The 24979-nt window shown below is 45.8% G+C and overlaps 1 protein-coding gene across 1 annotated transcript in view; it reads right to left on the bottom strand.

The window, feature by feature from the left end:
- MYO1D (myosin ID) overlaps positions 1-24979 on the bottom strand; it is a 159783-nt gene that overhangs the window by 78031 nt on the left and 56773 nt on the right. Inside the window, exons 15-16 of the mRNA XM_082332086.1 lie at positions 18717-18883; positions 14065-14272 (exon numbers count right to left, since the gene is read on the bottom strand). Coding sequence (XP_082188212.1) covers positions 14065-14272; positions 18717-18883 — 375 coding nt within the window. The remainder of the gene's footprint in view (positions 1-14064; positions 14273-18716; positions 18884-24979) is intronic.

Genomic DNA, 24979 nt, shown 5'->3' with positions numbered 1-24979 from the left:
GCTGAGAAGCAGCTGGAGCCCAGCTCACTCGTACGCTGTACGTTGTTGGTAGGAAGAGGAGGAGGGAAATGATGCTGGACAGCAAAGCGTAGGAAAACGAAGCACAGCGAAGAACCAGGGGAACAACCCAACACGCAAGGTGACCGAAGGCAACGGGCTCCTCGCCAGACCCCAGGCCCTGCCAGGAGCCACCCTCCTAGAGACTGTTTTGGAGAACGCAAGGAGGAGCTGGGGAAGCGAGGCATGAGACGGGACAGCGAAGGGAAAGGTAAGAGCGAGAAGCACAAGAAGCAGTCCCTGCAACCACGGCAGAAAATCCGCGCTGCTGTACTGACCTGACGAGCAAAGCTGGCGGGAAGAGAAAGCGCCCGTTAACCGGTGAACAGCGGACTGGTACTGAAAATCTCAACGCTGCATGCATATAAAATCATATATAACACTTCCCTTATTTATTCTTTGAAATCATTAGACAGATTGAGGGAAAGCAGCATCCTCTGCATCACATATGCTGTTCTTAGTAGTCACTTTTAGCGCACTCAGTTATAATTGTAGTTTTAGTTCTACATAACCTGCATATCACAAAGAGATACAAGAACATCGCTATAGAAAGGGCATCAGGGCTCCGGAGAAGCTCGGGGTCTCCTGAAGCCACAAGCTAAAACCGACTTGCACAGGACCTGGATTTCACCCAAAGTGTGTAAGGCTGATTTAAACCTAGCATTTCCATGTCTGAGGGCATATCAGATTCAGAAACTGTATGAATTTGACAGAATCAGCAACTAGGATAAAATAATTGAGCATCTAAAGAGTACTGAAGTAATTTGTGCCCTTTTATAAAGAGAAGTGAAGAGGACTTGGATTGCTTGAGACATTTAAACATAGACTGAGTGTCACAAAATGTATCTGCAAGGAATGTATGGACAGTAAGCAAGATAAACTGGGTAAAACCCCATGCTAACTTCTCATTTTTGAATTTAATAAGAATAGAAATGAGAAACAAAGGGTTCCAGGCCGCAGCTAAACAGCCTTCTGAACGTTATAAAGGATCTCAAGAAAAGAACATGCACGGTAAATTTGTGTAAGCTGCTCAAGACTTTGTAGCGCTCCCCTTCTGTCGGTTTTTCCCAAAAAGATTTTGAATTGTTTTTAGATACAGAACAAGGTCTTGATTTTGCTTCCTTGTGCTTGAAGTAGGCACGCTCTTGAGGAAAGTCTCTTGCTGTGGTTATTTTTTACACCAGTCAGACATCCGTGGAACAAAGGCGCTGTAACAGATTGCCCCGATGTTGTATCAGCTGCATCGCTGCAGAAATTGGCTTCGCAGCAAGAAGTGTCACACTTGCTACAAACACTAGCCTTCCAAATCCAATTATCCAGCCGAGGCATGCCCCTTGGCTAAGGCAAGCAGTAAACTATTAATGAAAAGCATGTCCTCAAATCAAGTTGTCATAACTGGATAACCTCACTCCTAGTAAGGACCTTCCTAATAGCCACAACGGCAGCTCCTCCCAGCCGTGAGGGGAAAGCCAAAGATAGGAACAAACTTCTCCCAGGGAACGGGGTACAAATATTCTTTAAATTAATTGTTTTTCTGGCTCGGCATTTTTCTTTTCAACCCCAGGGCTCAGTGCTGCTCAAAGCAGTCCATCAGTAATGTTGAACTGCTGAGGCAAGCTGACTGCCTGATGGCCTAGCAGCCTCTTCCAGAAACATGGACCCTTCAAACCTACAAAGAGGAGGAGGCTGTCAAAGCAACAACTCCTCGTTCGGCAGCCGCTTTGTGTACTCTGTGTTGTGTAGCTGTGAGCAATGGGTCAGAACCAGAGACAAGACAAACGAGGATGCTGGAGCGCTTCCCACCAGCACACACCTTTCTCAGACTTGACTACTGGCAAGCACCACCTCTCCCAACGTACCTTTCCAATTCTTCCCCCCACCTCCAGTTCATAACTCAAGAACATTAAGCACTGTAAAACGAAATAAAAAAATCAAATTGCCAGAGCTAAGTTTACCACGGCATTTAACAGATTCTCATCTTGCAAAAGCTCCTTTTCAGTTACATGCTGGAGGGCCATGGTAGAGCCATGGCCAAATACGGGAGACCAGCATACCAAAACTCAACAGAAAGACGACCTGTGCAACCGGGATTCTCCTTCCTTCTTTAGGCCCTCTGCACGCAAGATACTGTCCAAGTCATTTTCGTACCTAGTTCAGAAAGGATTCAACAGCTCACATGCATCTCCTTTCTGAAACTCGACAACCAGCAAGCAGCTTTCAGCTTGAACTTAAACCCAAGCTACACGCCAGCAAGCTGGTCGCTTCAGCACTTGCATTTAGCAAATCTTGCAAGGACAGGGTGAACAAGCCTGAGAATCGCAGTGCCCCGTATCATTCCTCCTACGGGCAAGAATAAAATGATCCTTCCTTTGCCACCTTTCTGTGGCTTTCACTTCTGGTTAAGCTGGCTTCTCATAGAAATGAGACTAAAGACAACCCTGTCCCCATCTGACCTCTTGAGATTGCCCTGATATCTTCTCAATCTCTAGCCAGCTTCAACCAAATCTGACGGAGGAACAGAAGAATCAAAGAGGCAAGTCCATACATCTTTCAGGAAAATTCAACAGCAGCATAGAGAGCGCCTCAAATTAGAGTGACATTGCTGGAAACGCTTCAGAATGAGCTCAAGAGCCATCTGCCTGCCTTGATCTCCAAATCCCAACCAGCGCACGCGAAGCTCCTAGCCAGGCACAGCCACACGAGACTGCGTGCCAAGCCAAGCAGGGAGAGGATACCGGGAGGATCTGGCAGTATTTCAGGGGGATGAGAAGGTGGAGGTGTGTGCAGGACACAAGGGAAGGAGCGGAGGGTATGATGAGGAAGGCTGGAGAGTACTGGCAGTGATGGGTCACAAGAAGAAAACCGATTGTCGTCATCGCGGGGTGTCAGCAGCGTAGGACAAACCCATAGGAAGCCAGGCTCGCAGAAAACCTTGTTTGATGACAGTTTTCAAAGGGACACACCGAAGAGCAGACTCCAAAGCAATCGATTTTGTCATCAATTAGTGCAGTGCCTAGTAACCAAGCAAGAGCAAGAGACATCGTGCAGGACACGCTACGGCATAGATTGTCCTCTACGAGAAGGGCTGCCCAGGGAGACAAGGCAGGGCAGGGCACAGGAAGGGGAATAACCAGCAGCATGTGTTGGCTCCACAACGCGTGTACGCAGGGAAGGGGACCACGAGCAAATTAAGGACTCAAGAGCAGAGACCTGTAACTATGGTTATGTCGAGAAGGGAAAGAAAAGGGAGTTTCTAGGCTTTTTAAAAAAAAGAAAACAAAGAAGCAACATTTCCCCCATCCACTCCCCACCCATGGTCTCTCCCCATCTCTTTCAATACTTCTGCCTTCTCCTCTACGCTTTGTCCTCCTAAAGGTCAGGTGAAAAAAAATTAAGAGCGCGAGTGAAATTATGAGTAAAGGGCTAGGAGGATGGATAGAGAGAAAGGAAAAGGTTGGAAAACAAAGTCTGAACAACACAAGAAATTCAGTCAAAACTCTTGAACATTAGAAAGCACATATATTTCTACAGTTGCTTCCAGTGAAGAGAGCTCCTTGCTGTTTCCTTTACCGCAGTCCCTTTTACTCCTTCAGTTATGGCCAGAGAGGTGGAAATGACCACTGGGACCATGAAAAGCTCCAGACCAAGAGAGATCCACCCTGCTCTGGGTGCTCGGTGACCCCATCCGTGGTCCCCCTCCTCCCAGCACAGCAGCTGCTTTGGCAGCTTCTGAAACTGGGACTTGCACAAAAAGAAGCAGAGCATTCACCCAAACCACCAGCCATGTCTTATCTTACGGGAATTACTGAAATCTTTTCTGACGTATGTTTAATTCACATGTCTTTTGATTAAAATTTAATAACTTAAACATCATATGAATGGAAAAGGAGATCTGGACATGCCTTTAGAATCAGCCTAAAAACCTCGGTGAGCTTCTAGCAAAGTTTCTAAGATTAAAGCAACCTAACACAGACCGAGTCCATCACCTTAGCAGAAAATCCTGTATATCTATCTATGTATTACAGGCTCGTCTGCAGACAGCAGTCTCCTTCCAAGCTCAGAATTTCCCTTGGAAAAACAAAAACAAGGAAGAAAGAAAGGAAAACAATCAAATGGGCCCTGCAGAGCACAGGGCAAACCAGCAAACCAGACAGGGCGGACCCAGAATGCCGGGATCGCCTCTCGCCTGTAGTTCTTCCATGGAAAAAGGGATAATCTAGATTTGACCTAGATGCCGCAATCTCTGCGAATGTGGAAGAAAACGCACACAGCATACAATCTAAACATATGAGCAAGCAAACAAATGCTCGGAATTCAGCAAACAAACCGGGCTCGTCTAAATTAAAACACCAGTGGTGTATTTTTGAGCAGTTCTGCAACTAACTAAACCTTGGAAAACCATTTCATGCTTGCTGTAACACAGCTCACCTCCTCCCACCACGCCTCCTTCGCACTAGCCTGAACTGCTTCGTGATCAATATTTCATGCTGCCCTAGCACAAGCTGCCCTCCAGGCATCCAAACTGAAAAGAATAAAACAAAACCTAGCTAGAAATTCACACAGGCATGAACCTTCCTGCACAGCTTTAAAGGATCTCAAACGGGAAAGGTTATTAAATATTTAAGTCGCTAGTGCAGCGCAGAAGCGGCGTGCAGTTCTGCCACGGGGTCCTCGGAGGCACTGCAGTTTGAATAAACGCTCCAATCTGCAGCGAGCTTTAATGATACTATTCCTGATTGCTTTTGAAAGGGGTCATCGCCTTGCAGAGCACAGCTATGACAGTGGCTAATATCCACACGCAGCACCCACCGGGCACTTGCACACACAATCTGTGATCTGCGTTTTCCCAGTTCAAGTAAATTCAGGTCCCACAGAAGGTTGGAGGCAAACGGTTTTAAATCAAAGCCTCCCCATTCTAACAGATCACATTACAGAGCATATAAACGGCGAGTGGGAAGAGCTGCTTAATTTACTAAATGCTATTTTCTCTTTTCACATGAGTCAGCTGAACAGTATTCATTCTATCGCCCTGCTTAATAGAAACAATATTGCACGAGCTAGGGAAGAGAGAAGGGTCCCACCCGGAGATTAATTAGATTGTACTAATAGGATCGTGTCCAATAATAAACGTAACCATTATCAAAGGCAGAGTGGTTATAAGCAAGTCGCGCAGGTGAGGCTCAGGCACGCACAGACGGCGCGCGGGCTGCAGAGCCCTGCCAGAGCTGGTCTGGGCTTCTCCTGCAGCTCGTTCTGCTGCTCAGCAACGGCTGCAGCGATGTCGGACTCCTGCACCCATCTTCCTTCGAGGCCGAGCCTGAGCCGCTGCGGTTCAGCCCGAAAGCCTCACGAAGGCTCTTTGCCACCCTTGTCCTAAGGAGCCGCTAGGTCCGTTTGGTGCCCACAGCAGCGCCCCGTTGGCAGCGCCCCGCTGCCCTGACACAGGGCATCCTATCGCTCCATCCTGCTGCCATGCTCCAGAATTTCCTGCCTCTGGTGCTGAGCAGGGAAGGGAGGTGCTGGGGGAAGGGAGATAAGTTTATAGGAGCAGATGAGGAGAACTGCCAAAGCTCCTGTGTTAAGGAAGCAGAGAAGTTTGCAATCACCAGAACAAGGTTGCTGCCATTAGAAGAAGGCAGGAACCTTCTCTCGTCCCATGAAAATTCAAGGTAAGAGTTTTTCTTGCTGAAGATATAAAATACAGGTCATTTCCCGATCTTCAATGTTTTATTGCTGGTAAAGACTGCAAGGACAACCAGAAGCACAGAACAATCTCCCAACATGGAGAAGTTAAATAAGCTAGGACACTTCTCTGGGGGAAAAGAGGAGCGAGAGGGGATGTGACAGCCGTTCACAGAGTCCTGAGCAGAGTCCCGCCTTGTCGGTACGGGAGCGAGTGGGCAGCAAGTGAAGCAAGGACCCAAACGAAGTATGATCTCTCCATGCAGCGGTTAACTGAGCTCCCCAAAGGAGGCTACAAAACCTAAAAGCTGGTGGCACATGTTTGAGGACAAGTTCAGGGAAAAGAAATCCAGTAGGTGCTACTGAATACAAAAAAACCCCGTGCCCAGCTTAGGTCAGCCCAAGTCCAAACGTCTGAAGGGACTGGGAAAGCGTTACGGAGAGGCACGATGCACACTCGCCCTGCTGCTGTCCTCCCCAGGCATCTCCTGGAGACACGACTGCGGTCCCGACGGACCTTTAGGCTGACACGGCACGGCAGCAGCTGCAGTGTAAAACCTACATCTCGTCAGTGAAGCGGCTGAGGGTTAAGCTCCAGCTGAGTTTCTGAAGTTGCGACAGCAACGTTCTGCCTTTCTGGACCAAAGAGCAGATACGGGGAAAATAGAGCCATGCAAATACCTAGAAAATGTTACTTACCTTTGTCTAAAGGTCACAAATACCAATAAAACCTGCATTTCTGCTAGGGAAGACAGTTTTAATCATGGTGGGGGAAAAAAAAAAATATATCCAGAAATATTTCAGCACGCACAGCTCAATCACTGTACGCTTATTTTTGCCCCAAAGCCACAGAACCAGTGTGAGTAGCTCGCTACCCATCCCCATGAAAGAGCGGCAAACCCCCTCACAGGGCCTGTGATTTATACTGCAGTGTCCCGTTGGGAAAGAAGATAGGCACGGGACTCGTCTGTGCATCGCTGCCTTATTACGGGCACAGTTCACGTGATCCTGGTATTTTTACTATCACGTTAAATTAAGACCTTTCCCAAGTTAAGGCTGCTGAACGCTATTTGTGCTTGCTTTGCTTTACACCACACTGGCAGCGTGCTTACCCTTCAAACAAGGCTTAAAGGCATCTTGGGGTGCGCCAGATCAGGACCTTTTCAAAAATGAAATGCTCAGGCACAACAAAAAATAATTCCCTTCCATGAAAACAGCAAGGAAGCATCAGTAGCAATGGTTGCAGAATCTGGTCTTCCCAATTTGTCCGTGATACACATGAATGAGCATGAAAAAACCCCAACCCAAACCATGAAAGGCCAGAGTTAGAACCTGAAATACTCAATTTACAAGGTCAGAACTACAAAAAGTTTGTGTAACAAACAAGGGACTGCAGAGACGTGCGCTAAAAGAAGCCCATCCAAGAGGAGGAAAAAAGCCACGTTTGAGACTAGGATTTCCAGAGGGACACGGGGACGCAGCATTCCCCAATTCCTCCGATCCATTAGGGAAATCAATTTAGATTCTTTTTAAAGTCCTTCCGACAGGTCCTGCAAACTGAAATCGGGTAAAGCCAAGCCTGCACAAGCAGGACGGGGCGAGCGGCGGGCAGCGTTCACACCGGCTCTGCAGCTGCCTTTGCAGTCGCCGTCGATGAGAATTTACAAGCAGCGCTGCAAAAAGCAGGAGAGCGAGACGAAGCGTTGACGGACCCGGGCAGTCGCCTGCTCTGCCGCTGGGCGCTTGGCTTCTGGCTGGGCTTACTGAAGCCCTTCATGCGCTCACCAACGCACAAACGCGTTCCCTGTGATGCTGGCGACAGGCTTGGGGAAGGGTTTGGGTTTATTTTTTTGTTAGTGTTTTTCCCCACGTGCACGGGAGTTAACAAACCAAGTTTCAGGGTGACTCTAACAGCCACGAGGCTCGAGGTCTCACAGCCGGGACACAAGAGCCCTGGCAGTTGCCCTGCCATCCGTACGTTGCTGGACCATATTTATGATTAGTGATGCACATACACCATATCCTCTCTCCTCCTCCCTTGCTCGAGAATAAATGGGGATTTACATTTATTTAGATTAGAGCACGTTTTCACAGCGTGTCCTGGAGGAGGACAAAGATAAGCAAGCATCCAGAGCCCCACTGTGCCTGCTACTGAAAGGGCAGGATCCAACTCGCCCCTCTGTGCTCTCCCCCACGGGCACGTCCCTGACTCGCCTTTCTACCAGCGTGAACGTTCATCTGAAGGAAGGGGAGCTGGTTGTGGCGCTAAACTGGCAGAAAAGAGCCTCTTCTCTTTTCTTTTTTTTTGGCAGAAGTTGGGGCTTTGTTGTTGTTTTGGTATTTTTGGGGGGTGGTGGGGTTTTTTGAGTTTGAGATGCCCTGACGCCTGCACTGGAAGCAGACGAGCGATGTCACTGGCACAAGGGAGGCAAGCAGCCCGGGAGAAGCGGTCGGATCGGGCCGCTAAGAGATCAGCCTGGCCGTACCGGCAAGCGGCACTGTCAACACAGCGGACACATCCAATTCTTCATTTTCCTTGGTCCTTCACAGCACCCGTGTGCTGCTCCTTTGGAGGGAGCTACAGCATCTCCTTCCACAGCTTCTCCCTGCCAAAGCCTCTCAAGATCAAAGCCTCAGTTGATGGTCCAAATCCACATGTAATTAGATACCTATTTCCACTTATATTCAAAACTTCACAAACACATTCCCTTCAAGATGGTAAATGCCTTGAGCCCGGATGGCAAAGGCGTTGCATCACCTTTTATTTGGGTCACCGAACAGAAGCCCTCATCAGATTACCACTGCCCGTCCATAATCTGACATGAAAACGCCGCCTTTGTCAGAGCGAAAGCTTCCCTTTGCGGTTAATGCTTCCCAGCACGCCGTGCTTCAAGGGCTCGTGGGGATGGAGAAGAAAGGGAAGGTGAAACATTAAATTATGAGAAGTCAGCCGTGGTTCTCTTTTTCTGCTCTTCCCCGCCGGGGTTCGGGGAACGTTGCCATGGTGACTGCAGCTGCGGGGCTGCGAGCCACAGCTCTCCCGAGAGCAGCCTCCGCAAAGCCCAGCGCCCGCGGCCGGCGGCACGCTGCCGGAGGACGGGCGCGGAGGGGACGCTCAGCCGCGCCACGAGGACGCGTTGCGACACCCACGGCATCGCGCCACGGCCAGCGCCGCGTCCTTCCAGCCGCGCCGACCTCCTGGGCTCAGAGGGCTTCTGCGCACAAGGATTTTTGTCCGTGGAGGTGCTGGGCTGCAACGCGAGGCCAATTCTTGCTTCCTCTGCATTAGGCAGTGAAGATTTAGTGAAGTGATTACCATATGCAGCTGTACTGGTCTGATAAAATTACACTGAAATAGTGCACTAAATTATATTGACAAGATACATCATCTTTGCATACCGCACGTGCTGGCTGGCTGGGCTTTTTTTCTTGAACAAAGCACTGTTCTGCAAAGCTAATGAATATGTGGGAATGCTTCCAAGGGCAGAAAAAGCAACCGGGTTTTATGGCAGCTTTTCTAATTTTATTTTTTATTTTTATTATTAACATTAGAGCTGCTCCATTTGCATTCACGAAGACAATCATATAGATGGCAAAACCACAGGTATAGTAAATAAACTCAAATGCACCACATAAAACACAGTGGTGTTCTCAGCTGGTGCTCCTAAAATGACCACTGGAGTTGACTCCGACAGCGATGTCTCCACTGCCGTATGGGTTTTCTAATACCGGACAGCTCTCACTTGCTAAATTCTGCTGGAGCCAGCAAGTTGCCACGGTTAAATCACATCACGTCTGCTTACCGACTTGTTTCAGTCTGAAGTAAAATCACAGCCTGGAATCCCACTAGCGTTTTATCACAGAAGAAAAAGGAGCGTTGAAGATAAAGCTAAAGGAGACGACATCCAGGAGACGTGGAACAAAAGAAAGTAAAATTATCTACTTGAACTGGAAGTCAGTTTTAATTCAGCTTAACCAAACTCATATGAAGCAAATTCTTATCGTTGCTAAACAAAGGAACCAGCATTATTTTAAGGGTTAAGGGTTACTCACATGACAAAGCTCTTAAGATAATTACTGAATCTCTTTTTGAAAGTCTTGTGATTTGTAGGAGAGCAAGAAACCGCATAATATATATCATTAGAAATGAAGATGTACATTTAAAACTACCAAGAGCCAGAACTGCTGTATGCATTATATGCAGATCCGTCTTTCATTTAAAAGCATTCCTGTGCAAAGGAAAACGTTACTGGACCCCAGGATGTGATCAGCCGCTCTTAGGGCTACGCCTTACATTTCCCCTCAGTTTTTATCACACAAGCGCCTATTGTCACAACAACACATTTTACCTCCAGTTGTCTCCCCCTTAATTCAAATTTGAGGAACTCCAATGCAACAGAAGGCTCAATTATTTTTTTTTAAATCAAGTTAATCTCTCTCTTTCCTTTTAGATATAATCTTGTGACTCTCAGAAGTATCACAGTTTGCCTTACTCAGCCTTTGATTCTTATAGGCAAAGCTGAAGTAAGGAAAACGCAGCAAGAATTACATTTTCGTGTGAGTTTTTCATGAACAGTTGAAAGCAAGTTGAGAACAGAAATTAAGATACAGGCAAAATTGCCTTGATGTTTTCAGAGTACAGAGAAGGCCTCTTCAGATCCTTACTCGGGTTTTCTTTTGTATTGTGTTGATTGCTCCTTTTTCAGCACTGCCCGTCTCCAGCTGCCCCATCTACTGGCAGCAGAGCAGGGCTGGTGCACGAACGCAGGAGTGATCTGACACAGAGCAGAGAATGAGATCTAACGGTGAAACAAGAGAAATACAGAAAATGGAAGAAAGACTCAAGCATTTGCCAGACAGATTTAACCCTGTACGAGGTATCTAATTACATACCTACAGACATCAGCCCAACACCTGCTCTTCTGTGGGCGAGCTGTTTAGTAAGCATTTAGATTCATTAGTGTTTCTTGCCTTTAGCTGCAAGTTCCAGGGCTCTGAAGAGCTCCTCTCCGTCACTCTGCAAGCATTTTAGAGCCTGGCTGAAGAACATCCACAAAGAATAACCAGGGGTACAGGTGAACCACAGCGGGGTTAAGCTACAGAAAAGGAGCTCTGGCCATCCGGTTTTCTTCAAAGTCTTCAGTACCTTGAGGACTTGAGGAGGAGCTTGCCTCTTCCCCACAAATCTTTTATTAGGTAAAGCAGAATCTCACTAGAGATTTCCCAGAGCGAAATAACAAAAAGATGACTCTCCCTGCCCTGTTTCGATACTTTGTGCAGAAGAGAAAGAGATCTCCATGTAGATGTATATTAGTCCCTCTCCACTCCAGGGAGAGGAGAAAATAGGGGAGGGAGGTTTGTGAAGCCACAGGACAACGTGCACCGGGAATTTAACTTTTGTCACTTTGGCTGATTGTCGCAGTAAGAGAAGCCCCAAAAGCGCTACAGTTATTCTCTATCTAACCCAGCATACCTGATGCCACACAAAACCATCCAAGCAAAATCCCTCACGGAGCCAGGGAGTTGATCCGTTATTCCTAACCAGGGACTTACCTTCTAGAGGCAAAAAGTCTTTAGCCCTGCTCTTCTCCAAGGTTGTTGAGCCCAGTCCAGATCACAGCCCAGGCTATATAATTCTGAAGTCTCCATCTAAAGCAAAGGCCAGCAAACTCACAAAAACTGACATGTTGCTGTCAAAATGGTGCCTCACACTGTTTGCTGGATTTTATCTGAAGGAGGAGCTTCAGTGCTCACCTTGCAGTGAGACATCATCTGTTTCCACAGCACAGACAGGCCGGGTCTTTTAAATTAATCTTCAGGAACTGCACCTTTCAATTTCAAAAAAGGTCACCTCTCAATTCCTCAGACATTTAATATGAAAACTGGGGTCACCTGGGAGCAAGGTGTCCCCCCGCTGCTTTATCCAACAAGGAACTCATTAGCTTGCCTCATACCACTACGGGAAGAAAGAGAGACTCCAGATGAACGGCATGACCCAGGGAACTTGCTGAATGCACCAAATAAGACCAACGTGCTTGGAAAAGTGGCTGCAGACTGGGGAACTCCTCCCCAGAAACCAGAGCGAGCACGGTGGAAGCGCAACTAATAATCCAGAAAAACGTTATTAGAGGTATATGAGAGGGGCCCCGCAGATCAGCCCTGTTTCACTCCGAGAGAGTAAGCCGGAATGCGCTTTTGGAAAAGTATGCTGTCACTTCCAGGGAAAAGACCTAGAAGAAGACGATGAGTAGCCCGAGAAAGCTGCTGTGAAGCTCATCAGCAGGGCAAGCAGAATACTGCTAAAGAAAAGGAAAGAAAAGACTGAACCACAAAGCTCAGAAACAGACAGGTCCTGCATCCTTTAAGCAGCTCGAGCTTTGCATTTCCAGAAAAACTAATCACACACACACATATATACACACACAAACACACACACACACATATATACACACACACACACACACACAAAAGTTACAAAATTCCTTACTAAAGATAAACCATGCAATCTGGCACAGCAAATACCAAGAGATGCAACCCTGGACTTGACGCTTTCTCCTTCCATACCGGTCAAATTGTTTCGCTTTCCAGAAAGGGAATCAGATCAAACGCATTGGAAACACAAGAAACGTGAACGCTTCGCAAAACTATTACGGCTTGCAGTGGGTAACTTTTCCTTCAGGGTCTTACTCTTCACCAAAACTCCACCAGGTTTAGGAAGTTTGTGCAAACTTCTGTTAACTGCATCGCTTTAGAGCAGGCTTTTTCTCTGTGAAGTTTTTATACCCATCTGTCAGCAGTTTCTATTTCTGACAGGCAAAAAGGGTTTCAGAAGTTCTGTTGTTTCCCAAGTTCCAAGAATGACAAAGGAAAAATGTGTTTTAAGAAATACATTTCTAAAAATCTTGAACTAGCCGACAATCCTGTCAGTTCCACCACTTCTGTGGCTGCGCAAGTCAGAAGTCGTTGCTCTCTTGCTAGACAGATCATGCTCTTACAGAACACAGCTTTCAGCAAGTACTAAAACCAGCTCTTGTATTTTTTCCCCTCTGGTGTATGTTGCTTTTGAGGTTACGAAACCACCTTCTATTGTGGTGTTGTGGCCCCAAAAAGCACCTAAATGATTTAGAAGCCAGCCAAGTCACAACAAACTCCCAGGGCTTACCCGAGTACCTCCGTAAGCAAAGTCTGAGAATGCGTTTGCCCTGAAGTCACAGAATGTAAAATTATTTATCCTAAGGGTAAAACCAGAAAGATCTCGAGCTCAAATCCCATGTTCAGAGAGGAAAGACAAGTGCACAGGTCCTGCTGCACAGTGCCTTAGGTGTCCTACCCTTTGTCATGCTAAGGACCTTCTGTTTTCTGCTGGGTAGACTGCCTTTCCCTCTGTTACCCTGTCACCCAAGCTGCTGGGGCAGCGTTCTCCAGAGCCTCTGCAGCAGCCTTTGCCCTTGTTCCTGCGCTGTAACTCTCCTAGGCTTGCACCTACAAACCCCAACATTGCATGTTATAGCAGCTTCTTAAGGGGAGTGATTGCCACTAGTGTCCGAAACACCCCTTCTTTCTGTACCCCTCGGCTATATTTTTTGGTTTACATTAGGAGACTCGGTAATATGGATGCTCAAAGCTTAATAAACGAATATGCACGAGCATCTGACCCCAGTCCTTGTATGCTCCAGTCAGCACTAATCATAAGAAAAAACAACAGGGATTTCGCTCAGGTCCTGACAAAACCTCAATAATTATTAATGGAATAGTAAGATGAGGCAGATCACGTGCTGCACCAGAAAGGACGCTCTGGGAGGATGCTCATTGGGGATCCTGTCCTTTCTCTTCCTAGCTGGCCACTGGGGAGAGTTTTCCCTGTCCCTTTTCTCACTCTGTCTTCCCCTCTCACGCCTTTCCCTGCACCCCGAGGAGTTCTACCATTCGAGTTGATGTATGCCATCAGCTACGGATCCACTAACAAACTTTTATGCATGTAAGCCTGTCTCAACATCCATTGTGCATCACTTACACATTCACCCATAAAAGTTCCTCTAAATTTCTAGGTAGCCTGCTTTCACTGAGCGAAGAGCAAGTTTTTTAACCAGCATCCAATAACCTTATAGGTCCTACAGCTCACGGTACATCACACCACATCAAGACTTCGATGCAGCTACAGGGAGCGCTACTGAAAGAGCTTTAAAAAAAAAATCAAGCAGTAACCAAATTGCAGTATTCCAGAATTTGTGCAGATGTGTCACTTTTGCAAGTGAGCCTGAAAAGGCAGCAAAGGTGTTTTAAGGAACTTGAACTCAGTTTTTAATGCAGTAAACTAAGCTTTACCTTCTGTAGGAAGAGGACAATCCTCACAAGCATCTTGGCATGCAGGTCCTCCAAGGTGAACAGAGTTCGAGGCGTGCGGATGAAAATCTTAGTCTTGCCATAAGCAACGTCGTGCTGAAATCCATGACACTCTATGAGCTTCTTCACAGCATCTTTGTCCGAAGGGAGGTCATGGTTTGGCCAAGTGAATTCCGAGATCATCTTGTACCTGGAATTACAAGGTACAAGTTACAAATGTAAACTTGTCATCTAGGTTCTCAAGAAGGCCAACCTTCAACACATTTTAAAAATAATTATGATCTAAATTCTTAGATTACAGACAGAAGAGCCTCAAGACATCCTATGTAGGAATCACAATCCTCAAAATTCAAGGAAAATTAATATGAGAGGCATGATTTTGTGAGACGCTGGAAAAAAAAAAAATATAGTGAGATACAGTGAGAAGCTCACTTCAACGCCAAACTGATGCAACACAACAAACCCCACCATTGCCTTCCTGCAGATTTGGCAGTTCCATTATTCACGCTTTCAGCATTCGATTTTAATTTTTTTTTGTGAGGAAGAAAAGCTTTGGTTTGCTCCCATTCTGCATAAGAAGCCAACTGTAAGCAATTGTTTAGTCAGAAAACCTAGATTTAAAAATTCTGCAAATAATGCTCTTGTTCATCATTTTGGTAGCCATTTCTAACACATTTTATTATTTACCAAAGTAGCAGATAGTTGACTGCCACAGTTCGTGCAAACACCACTACTGCCTGCAATCATTCTTCAATCATCGCCTCCCATCCTTACTCTCCAAACTTTTTTTATACTAAAGAGAAAACGCAGATTGGAACTAAGACAACTACAAATCAAACACAAAAATAACGGCATCAGACTCTGCTCTCTGTGAGATTTACGTCCTTGCAAAGTGCTGATGAGGTGAATAGCCATTTGCAAAAAGCAACAATGAATTTTCTGCATAAGATTTATGGACATAATCAAAACCGTAATAGACATTTTCACTGTAATAGTACCCGCATTCAGGTTCTAAATGAAACAAGCATGCAGCAATCTTAACCACTTCTCTATTTAAAAGCCCACGATCCAAGTCAAGCATCAATCTCAATGTTTTAGACATTCAGAATTTTCAGCTACTATTAAATGGATGCAGCAATAAACCTTTTTACTGGGGAGTGGGTGCACTGCAGGAGTTACTAAACAGACTAAAATAAGCCTGAATGGAAATACATCACACCATCGCTTTCATTCATCAAATTAGCCTTTCCGAATAAGCTGAGGGGAAAAAATGGAGGTGCACACAGTGTCTGAGCAGGGAACACCATCAGCAGGAGGGCTACAGCATGCAGACAAGGGATCTGGCTGATAAATAAAAGAGCTATATTGAAAAAACCCTCTTCAGGCTCACAAAAAAAAAAGATTTTGCATTTATACTTGGCTGGCAAAAGCATTCCTTCTCTCAAATACACGTACACACAGGACATAAATATTTTACACTGGTTTCTCTTTCCTATTCTCATCAGGAAAATGTTCTGCAATAATTAATTCACTGGGAAAATCTTCTACCTTGAGACATTTACATTAGGAAAAAAAAAAAAAGACAACCAGAGTGGCAGTGCAAACCCATGTGTTATTAAACAGCCCTGCTCCACTGATGGGGCCAGGAAAAAAAAAAAAAGGGATAAGATGTCAGAGAACTGGAAACCTGCCCAAAAGAAATGTTAAATTTTCTTCCTCCTTTACCACAAAAACAGGGCTATGGTGTTTAAAGGCATCCCGAGGCAAACGGACCACCTCCCTCCTAGCCCACAGGTGGCGGGACCGGCGGTGGAATATCCCGGCATCCTTTTGCTCCTCCCGTGGCACGTGCAGCGCGACGCCACGAACTCCCTCCCCGCAGCGGAGAGCGCGACCTGGACGCCACAGCAAGTCAGAAGCCCAGCCTCGCTGCTAACCATAGTGAGGCAGAACCCAAAATAAACCTGCTCACTGACACCACAACCCTGCCCCTCTCCTGCCTGGAGACCTTGACAGCTTTCAAGGTCACTTATACGTTAAGCATCCATTTCTACACCACCTTTCTTTCTCCTTCTTCTCCGTACTTAGCTGTAGAAACACCCGGCACACATCAGGTTGCTCCTAGAGCTCCCAGTTCTCGGTATGCTCTCCTAAGAACCCAGATTTTTGCAAGCCACGAAATTATGAAGCTTTAATGAAAAATATCAGGTCTGCACGTGAAGCAGGGTCATACTTTTCTCGTGGCACTGTGCGGTTCCCAGCTATCGGTGTCGGTTACACGCTATGTTTAACGTTGCCCGGGAATAGGCATGTGGATGCCTTCATGGTGAAGTGTTGGATTACGCTCACACGCGGCCATGCCTGCAGATGCCTCGCAGGCGCCGTTCTTCCCCCTGCCCCGCGCACATACCCCTTTGCGAAATCCAATCGGCTTTTTTTTGATAGTAAGTTATATCTTAAAACAAAAGAATGCATCGCATCTGTTTAAGATACATGGTCCTGACATGCATTTCGCGCAATTGGAAGATGCAGTTACCAAGTGAATGCACATCTCTTGGTCCAGCAAAAAGATATTTAGATTTTACTTTCTACAGCTTGGTAAGGGCAGACTGGTTTGCACAGAGCTCAAATAAAAGTTTTCTTAACTTCAAGGAAAAGGACATTTATTAATGGTCTTAACTGTGCTTTTTCATTTCCTACTGGTAGATATGAGATATCAACTACCTTATAGTATTTTAGGGCTAAATAGCAACAAACTCTTTTCCCACAGAAAGGAAAGCTATTCTTTATACGTTTTTATATACACACGTACATACGCATATATAAAGAAATAGGCATACATGCACTCACATAGATATATGCGCATATATATATGTATACGTATCTCTATATATCCTGATATCTCTCTCCTGTCCCCTCTAAGAGGGATCAGCAAGAGGAAACCCAGGTATCTGTTCTGGGCTCAGAAAATCTGAAAGCTTCAGGGGCCTGCGAGGGAGTTAAACATCTGTTTGTGGGACTGAGCTTTTACAGCGTCTTTTGCAAATGTAAGCAAACAGATGACAAAGTTATGCCCCCAAACGGCCTCTCACTGAGTTACTCTGGATCTGCCTTCAAACGAGCCCCACACGCAGCGCAGAAGTCCAGAGCTGAAGGGCCCGGAGCCTCCTCCATGCTCCCAGTCTCCCAGTAACCCTGTTAAATAGAAAGGAACACAAATCCCTTGTGATCCCTGTTGAAAAACCACGCAAAAACCGTGCGCCTTGTACCACAAATCATATCCCCCAGCCCCTTTAAGAGGGGTACGTCTCACCCAAAGACAAGGAACAAAGAATTTTGGAAAAAATAAAAACAATATCCAGACTGGAAGATTTTTTTTTTTTTAATTCAGAAAAGTCAGCGTAGTCTGGACTCGAAGCAATAGTGTGGTATGCAAATACAGGGTCTGATACCTTACACTGTAGGTGTTTAATCCTACTCCAGGGTCTGGCAGAACAAATGTTACGATAGCCTGAAAGCTCTACCAGTTGCCATGTGCTAATTTGGTTTACGGGCTGTAAACACCACTTCTGGTCTTAAGCTTACAGGAGCTCATCAAACATTCATTAAAAACAAAGCAGCTGTTTATATTAATAGTAATTACACAAATCTTAAGAGTAAATGGTAATGAATTCCACATGTGAGGGCAGAAGCACACTCTAACCACTGCATAATGTTTAACAAAACTGATAGACAACACTGAAGGCTGCATTTAGTAAGCCAGACCCTTTCATTCCACTTCAGGTGTCCTGAAATACTCAGGCAAATCTTCACTGTGAACAGCAAAAGATCTTTCAACAGCGCTTTGTTTCTAACGCATGACATCCCACCTGCTTGAATAGTTTAATTTTTTTCTACCCTCAGGGCCTTTTCCTTACCTGATTCAGTAACAGAAGTAAAAATCAATTCACTATTTCATCAGCAAGAGGTTGAATTCTTAGTACCCATGCTAATTTACCGAAGCCGTAAGACAAATTTCAATCTAAAACATTTAATTTGTCACAAGTCTGGTAGGAATTAAGAGGGCAAGTAGTATCAAACCCATGTTTTAATGGGGTCATGTTCCTATCCCGTTTTCAGACGTCTGGATTTAAAGTTCAGAGGTTTCCTCCTGCACACGCGTAACGTCACTGCGTGCCATCAAGCACTTCCCAAGACACACGATGTCTGTCTGACTCTCTCACGGCAACAATTAGACAATGTTCAGAGAGAAAACAGAAGTTAATTAGTTCTGGTTTTAGGGTTATGCTCTGGGGAAGAACCTCATTACATGTTCCTGCTGCAGAGTAATACGACAAATGAATTTTAGCACAAAGAAGTGGAGCCTGAGTGCCACGTGCGCACCTCTAAACACATCTGCTGCCACAAAACGAGAGAGCAACCAGAGTCCCTGTTAGACTTGTGTTTTATCATACCCAACAGCAGACATCAAACCAAACGCACCACCGCTCGTGCTCAAGAACGAGGACCACAAGCCCAGAGGACTTAAGACTTACTCTTCGCTCAAGGGGAGCCAGCCAAATCACACACCTCGCTCCAAGGTCCGAGCTGTCCTGCGAGGAGCTGAACCGAGTCACTTGCCAGCACCTTCTTACCTGTGAAGAAACTTCTCGTACGTTTGGCGGTAGGCAAAGCCTGCTCGGCGGACTCTCACGTTCTCCAAAAGGCCAAGGTATTCAACCTGATGCCTGCAACGCTCCTCATCAAAAAGCTGTGGTGACTTCTTATCGTTGGGCTTAATGCAACGGACATAATAGGGTTCCTAAGGGGACAAATCAAACCGAGTTTCACTCAGAAAGAAAAAGGTCCATGTAGACACAACTGTTTCCTCCTCATGAAAACATTGCGGTGCCAGCCCACCCCAGTCATCCGAATGAGCTTTAGTTGCTTAACAGGAGTTACAAGGTTAGAATAGACAAAGTGGCACATAACTCCTTCCTCCCCTTAACACCCAGCAACAACGTGTTACAGGGTCAACGTGTTACTCGTTTGAGTTCGACTGTGCTTTGCTGTATATCGGAACCAGTTCCACATCCCCCTTCTCTACAGACTTTGACGATAACAAAAACAGTCTCCATAAAAGACAGAATAAACAATGTAATTCACTGCCCTGACTGTTGGATATGGCTTTTCCAGTATCGACATCTAAAAGCAGCACGGATTACTCCATAATATTTAAACTATGCTGAATCAAGTCCTCTAAAGCCTGTAGCAACATGCTTGAATGATGGAAACCACTGAACGCTACCCTGTGCAGGGGGTACCCAGCCACCTTCCATCCCAGTTCACCACCTTCCATCCCAGTTCACCACCTTCCATCCCAGTTCACCACCTTCCACAGGACAAACACAAGCCACCAGCACCCGAGTTCCCCTTTCTGCACCACCTTGGACTCGCAGGCGGCAGCGATCGCTGCACGGGGACTGGTGGCAGAGCCCGGGTGGTCCAGCCCCGAGCTGGCCAGGTTGGCCCTGGATGCCCAGGTGAGGGTCTCACACCCTTCCCTGCCAGCCTGCACCCGTGAGATGAGCCCCATATACAGCCCTGCTAGACTGTTTTGGTGTTTACTTTTGGTTTTGTGAGATGAAAGGCAACTTTCATTTAGGCCAACATGGTCTATCGCTAGCACCAACTTGTAAGGGGTGGCTATAAGTCTTTTAAACTCATGTCCTTTCATCACACTGGGGTTTGAAGTCTGTTCATTTCTTTCTCTTCATTGTTAGCCCTTGCTCTCCCACTTTTAACTTCATTGGTGGGGGGAAAAGCAATTAATAAGCGTCATGAAGGCCCACCTTGGTTTTTCAAGGTAAAATTGTATTCTTATAACATTTATATATATTATTTTTTTAAGTAGCCCTTGCAAAAGGAGTGGCATACTCTGCAGGCTGGCAGAGCCTACTGCCCACCAAGCCTCATCGCTAGCCAAGGAGAGAACTCCAAAGAGGATCCCAGTCCGCTCAGAAGGTCACAGTATGTCCAGAGCCTTGCTTCAGAGGACGTGTCAAAGAGGCACCTCAACTGCAGCATTTCAAAAATCAGTTTACAGCAATGCTAACGTTATGATAACGGGAGATAAGCAGCCTGGCTGAAATCTTAACATTAGAAGATGCCAATTTTCATAATCACAACCAGTAATTAAGAATGAAATTTCAGCAACTTTCCCCCAGACGTAACCAGAGGCCCCTTCTCAAAAGGGAAACCCCAAGGGTTCTCCAAAGGAGTCTGCTCTGTTCCAGTACTACCGGCTGGTTTCAACAGTGAGTTGAATAAGGGAGCACAATGTGGGTACTAAATCTGCAGGCACTATAAAGTTTCAGAGTGCAAGAGCCCACAATGTTAACAAATGGGAGAAATGGTCTGGAAAAAAAGAAAAAGGGATTAATTTAGTGAGGACAAATGCAAAGTTCCACATTTAGGCAGAAATAATTGTGTAATAAAAGAATGAAAAACTGATTTGACACTAGTGCTAAAAAAAGATCTAGTAGTTCCAGCTGAACATGAGTCAAGTTCATGTTTCGCTAAGGAAGGGGCACAGGAACAGGAAAACTGTAAGACAAAAAAACCCAACAGATTTCTACTTATCTGAACATTACATTCAGTTTGGGGCACTGCAGTTCAAGTGGGATGCAAACGGCAGTGAGTCAGTTCAGGGAAGAACAAGAAAGATCAAAAATCCAGAAAATGTGACTCAGAGGAAATATGGGTTTAGTCTTGAAGGACTGAGGAGCCACATAACCATCCCGATGTCAGATTTCATACACTTAAAGGGTAGATATGAAGAAAAGTAAATATTCAGTTTTAGGACAAAGAAGCACTGGCTTTGACTACAGTATAAAAATTCAAATTAGGCATGAGGAGAACAGGGAACGGGAGCAGAACGCCTGCAGAAAGGAGGGGAACCTCCAGCACTGGAGAGGAATAACCTGAACAAGCAGCTGCAAAGAGAAGATAGAGGCAGAGGTGTCCTCAAACAGGAGAGAATTAGGTGCACTCCCAAGGTCCTCTTTAGCCCTATTTTCTATGATTTGTCTATGATTTAGCCCTATTTTCTCTGATTTTAGGTCACTTACCTAATCTCAGGGTAATATGAAAGGCCCAAAATTGCCATTTTTCCTTCAGTAATATTGAACAAACAGGATCATCCTTGACTATCCTGGCTAGTCCTGACGTAACCTGGAGGTACGCAGCAGTAACGACAGGCACACGGAGCTTCCACTCACCGATACGAATAGGCTGAATACGAGTAATGAACAGGCTAAAATACGGAGGCCTTGGAAAAGCAGAGACTGGTATCCTAGAAACCGATACAAGCCACCGGATCTTCTGGGGAAGGTGTTGGACTGGAACGTTTCCCTGCTTTCTTAAGCATGCAGTCGGTAGCATCAGGCTGTGCTTTTCTCCTGGAGGGCTCTCCCTGGGGTAGGAATATACGGCACCGAGGAGAGCGAGCAAAATGTAAGCCAACCACCCATCCAAGAGCTGGCAGCATCGCTGTGCTGCCTGCCCTCCATGCAGCAACCCACGAGTGCGTAAGTAGGTACGGGGAGTGCGTGGGTCAACAGAGGGACGTGTGGGCAATATCCGTTCTTACATCATCTCCCTTCTCCCCTCGTGACGTCATCTCTCCCCATGAAGCGCATCAGGGATAGCTCTTTCACGGTCTTGTTTGGCTCCTTTCCTTACCAGGGAGACTGAGACAAAGCTGCACGCAGCGGAGAAAACTGCCCCGCTTCCAAATAACCGGCTGAGCCCCCTGGTAGGGCAGTGCTCTCTTCATCCTGCTCTTCTTTTCACATCCTCAGAGCACGGTGGGCTCAAAAAAAGGACAAACAGACACAGCTTCCCCAGGACACCAGGCAGCCGAGCGACAGCTCTGTTCTGCGTGGCGTCTTCTACCAAGGTCACGCTGAGCACGTTCTTCTCCCACAGTAACTCAACACAACCCATCCCTATTCTATCTGTTCTCCTTTTTTTAAGGAGAGAATGGTGAAATATAACGTGCTGGTACAATTCAAAGAGTTTTAAGAGATTTACATATTAACTTTTTTGGCTTTCTCCTGAAAATTCTCTCTGCACTGAAGGTAAGGTTTACAGGGGTCTTTATTCACTCGACAGTCTCCTACCAGCTCTCCGAACTTGCAATCTGCGTGGGTGATGATTTTCCCCTCAGTCGTAGAGCTCGGCTGTGCCATGGGAACGCAGCTGTCATCGGCGCTCTTCACGCTCTCTCAGACATTGTGTGTCAAACTATGAAGGTGGAAGCAGCCCTTTCTAAACTTCAAATCAGTGTTGAAGTAGGTTTGACATGGTCATGGCAGCTATGACTGATGAGGAGTAGGAGTTTGCTGGACCTGATGCTTGCAATTTATAAGCTCTGTATTGTAATCGCTCAGTTGTATGGCAAGAAATGAAGGCCAGGTCATTCATCTGCTAGAACGAGTCTCCTATATGACTGGAAATAAGTTATTTAGGGAAAAGGCAGGCTATACAGAGAACTCCCTGAATTACACCTGAACTTAGAGGCTGTGAAGAGTCTGCAGTTGTGAAGGTGAATGGTCTGCAGTTCTCCCCATCACAGACCTATCCCGGTGTTACCAACAGGGTCACTAACATCAGAACGATGCCAGACCGTGCTGGATCTGCCCTCAATACCGTTGTGCTGCATCTGATGTCGAGATGAATATAAATCCTTTGATGAGACTGATATCACAAATATTCCACATTTGATCCACAGAACTGCAACATCTTGAGAACACAGGAACCAAATTAAAGAAGTCGTTAGGAGCATGAAGTCAAGAAAGCGCATCCCACCCCTCTGCCTCAAGGGAAGCGGTGTCACTTGTTCATTACCGACTTTACAGCGACCAGTTCACAGCGACTCATTATTGCTAACACATAAACTCCCCTCACCACCGCAAAGCTGGCTGCTCGCGGTGTCATTCACGTCTTTGCCGTTCAAAAACGCAACAAACCTCGATGCAAAAAATCTGTGCCTTCAAGGCCAGCACAAAGAGGAGTGACTGTATCTGCTTTTGATACAAAAGGCAGAAGTCAAGACGCTGCTTTCCTTTTGGAAAACAGAAATAGGAAGTTCCTGCACAGACAGGAGATCATCTATCAGTGTAATTACAGTGTAATTAAAGCCTCTCAGCAACGACAGCTACTAGGGTAAATTCTAAAGTAGATTATTCCATGCGTACAATCCCACCAGCCTCAGCTCTTCAGGGGGATAATTATGCAGCTCCCATTATTGCACCATGAGGCTGTCAAGCCTGGGAGCTGCATTTTATAAATGGAAGAACTGAAATACAGAGACACAAAGGCCCCAGTTCTGAAAGCTGTTTAGATGCCTAATCGCAAGTATTTTTTCTCTTTAAATCAAGCTGAGCGATTTGTAGATTTTTAAGTATTAAAAAGAAAACAAACCAATTTAAAGTCATTGCACCCTAAACAAACTCCTCCTTGAGAGATTCCTTTTCCATAGTTTATAGCTTGTTAGATGAGGAAGGGATAGGACACAGGACTGACAAATTTGTGCTGGCTATGTCCAGTCAGTCACAGCGATGACATTATAACTTACTAGAGATGAAGCCTGTCAACCTGGATAGGAGAGGAGAGGTACAGAAGAAAGAAGAGTCAGACAAAAGGAGCTGCAGAGAAGGAGGGGGGAAAAAAGGAAATAAAAATAAAAATAAGAGAGATGCATGTCCAGAGAGAGTTCCTAGAGAAGCTCATCATTTACAGTCGTGTCAGCCAAAGGATTTCCCGTGTCAGCATTTAAAAGAAAAGCCACCCAAAGTACTCCATCACACAAAGACCAAATCCTCAAGAGAACAGCATGGGCAGTAAAACACGTGCTTCAGAAATGTTACAGGGCAACTCTGGAAAGCTGGTTTTTGTTTTGGTTGGTTTGTTTTTTGAAAAAAAGCACTTTTTTCTACCTACCAGAGGTTTCAGCCCAAAAGACGCTCAGTGTAAGTCTGGAGGATTACAGTATTATTGAGATACCGGTACTGATAAGCGCCACTTCAACTCAGCATCCTCCAAAAACATATTTCCTGAGTCTTCATACTTGTACGGACATGCGTATACACAGGCTGAAGTTAAAACCGTATTTGTGAACAGCTCCTGCGGTGTTAACACCACTTTTATGCTACCGACCCTAATGGAAGCCACTGACACCCGAATCACACCGCCGGCCCCTTCCTCTCGGGAAACGCAGAACTCTGCTTTATCACCAAATTCCAGATATAAACCAGAATAAACCAACAAAACAGAATTTTAAAGGTGGTTATTTTAAATACCAGAAAAGTTAAAAAACCCAACTAATGCTGTAGGTACTGTACTCACAGACTTTGAGCTTTGTTTCTGGTATTATTATTATTCCTGCCCACCAAATCAGCATTTTTGAGACTATGCCCACAAAAGCCAGGTTTAAAGATACTGTTGATACTGCCAAAAAATCTGCAGCTTTTCGAGAAAGGCAAATGAGCATCAATGAAGAAGAGCTCTGGGACTGCCATTCTGTTCAAGGACTGTAGACACAGAGCACATAAATATGGTTTAAAGCACTTTACGGAGAACCATTTAACAAGCAAGAACAGCCCAGGTGGAATGGGAGGCCAGGATGGGAAAAGCAGCACTGAGTGCACTTCTATACTGGGCACGCTCCGGTAACGTTAATAAATCACCAGCTCAAACTGCAACAAAATTCAAGCGTATCTTCATCTTGGTTTTTTGAGAAACAGCTGAGAAAAACATGAACTGGTATTACCTCTCCCTACGGAACCTTATTCCTCTGACATCCGTAGACCACAGCAGCTAACACCACTTGTGCAACGCTGTTTTCAGAGAGCTG

The sequence above is a fragment of the Platalea leucorodia genome (genome assembly GCF_965183815.1).
Source record: "Platalea leucorodia genome assembly, chromosome: 22".
In the NCBI taxonomy this organism is placed as follows: Eukaryota; Metazoa; Chordata; class Aves; order Pelecaniformes; family Threskiornithidae; genus Platalea; species Platalea leucorodia.
Note: the sequence above shows the minus strand (reverse complement) of the source record. Positions and strands in the feature narration are given on the sequence as shown.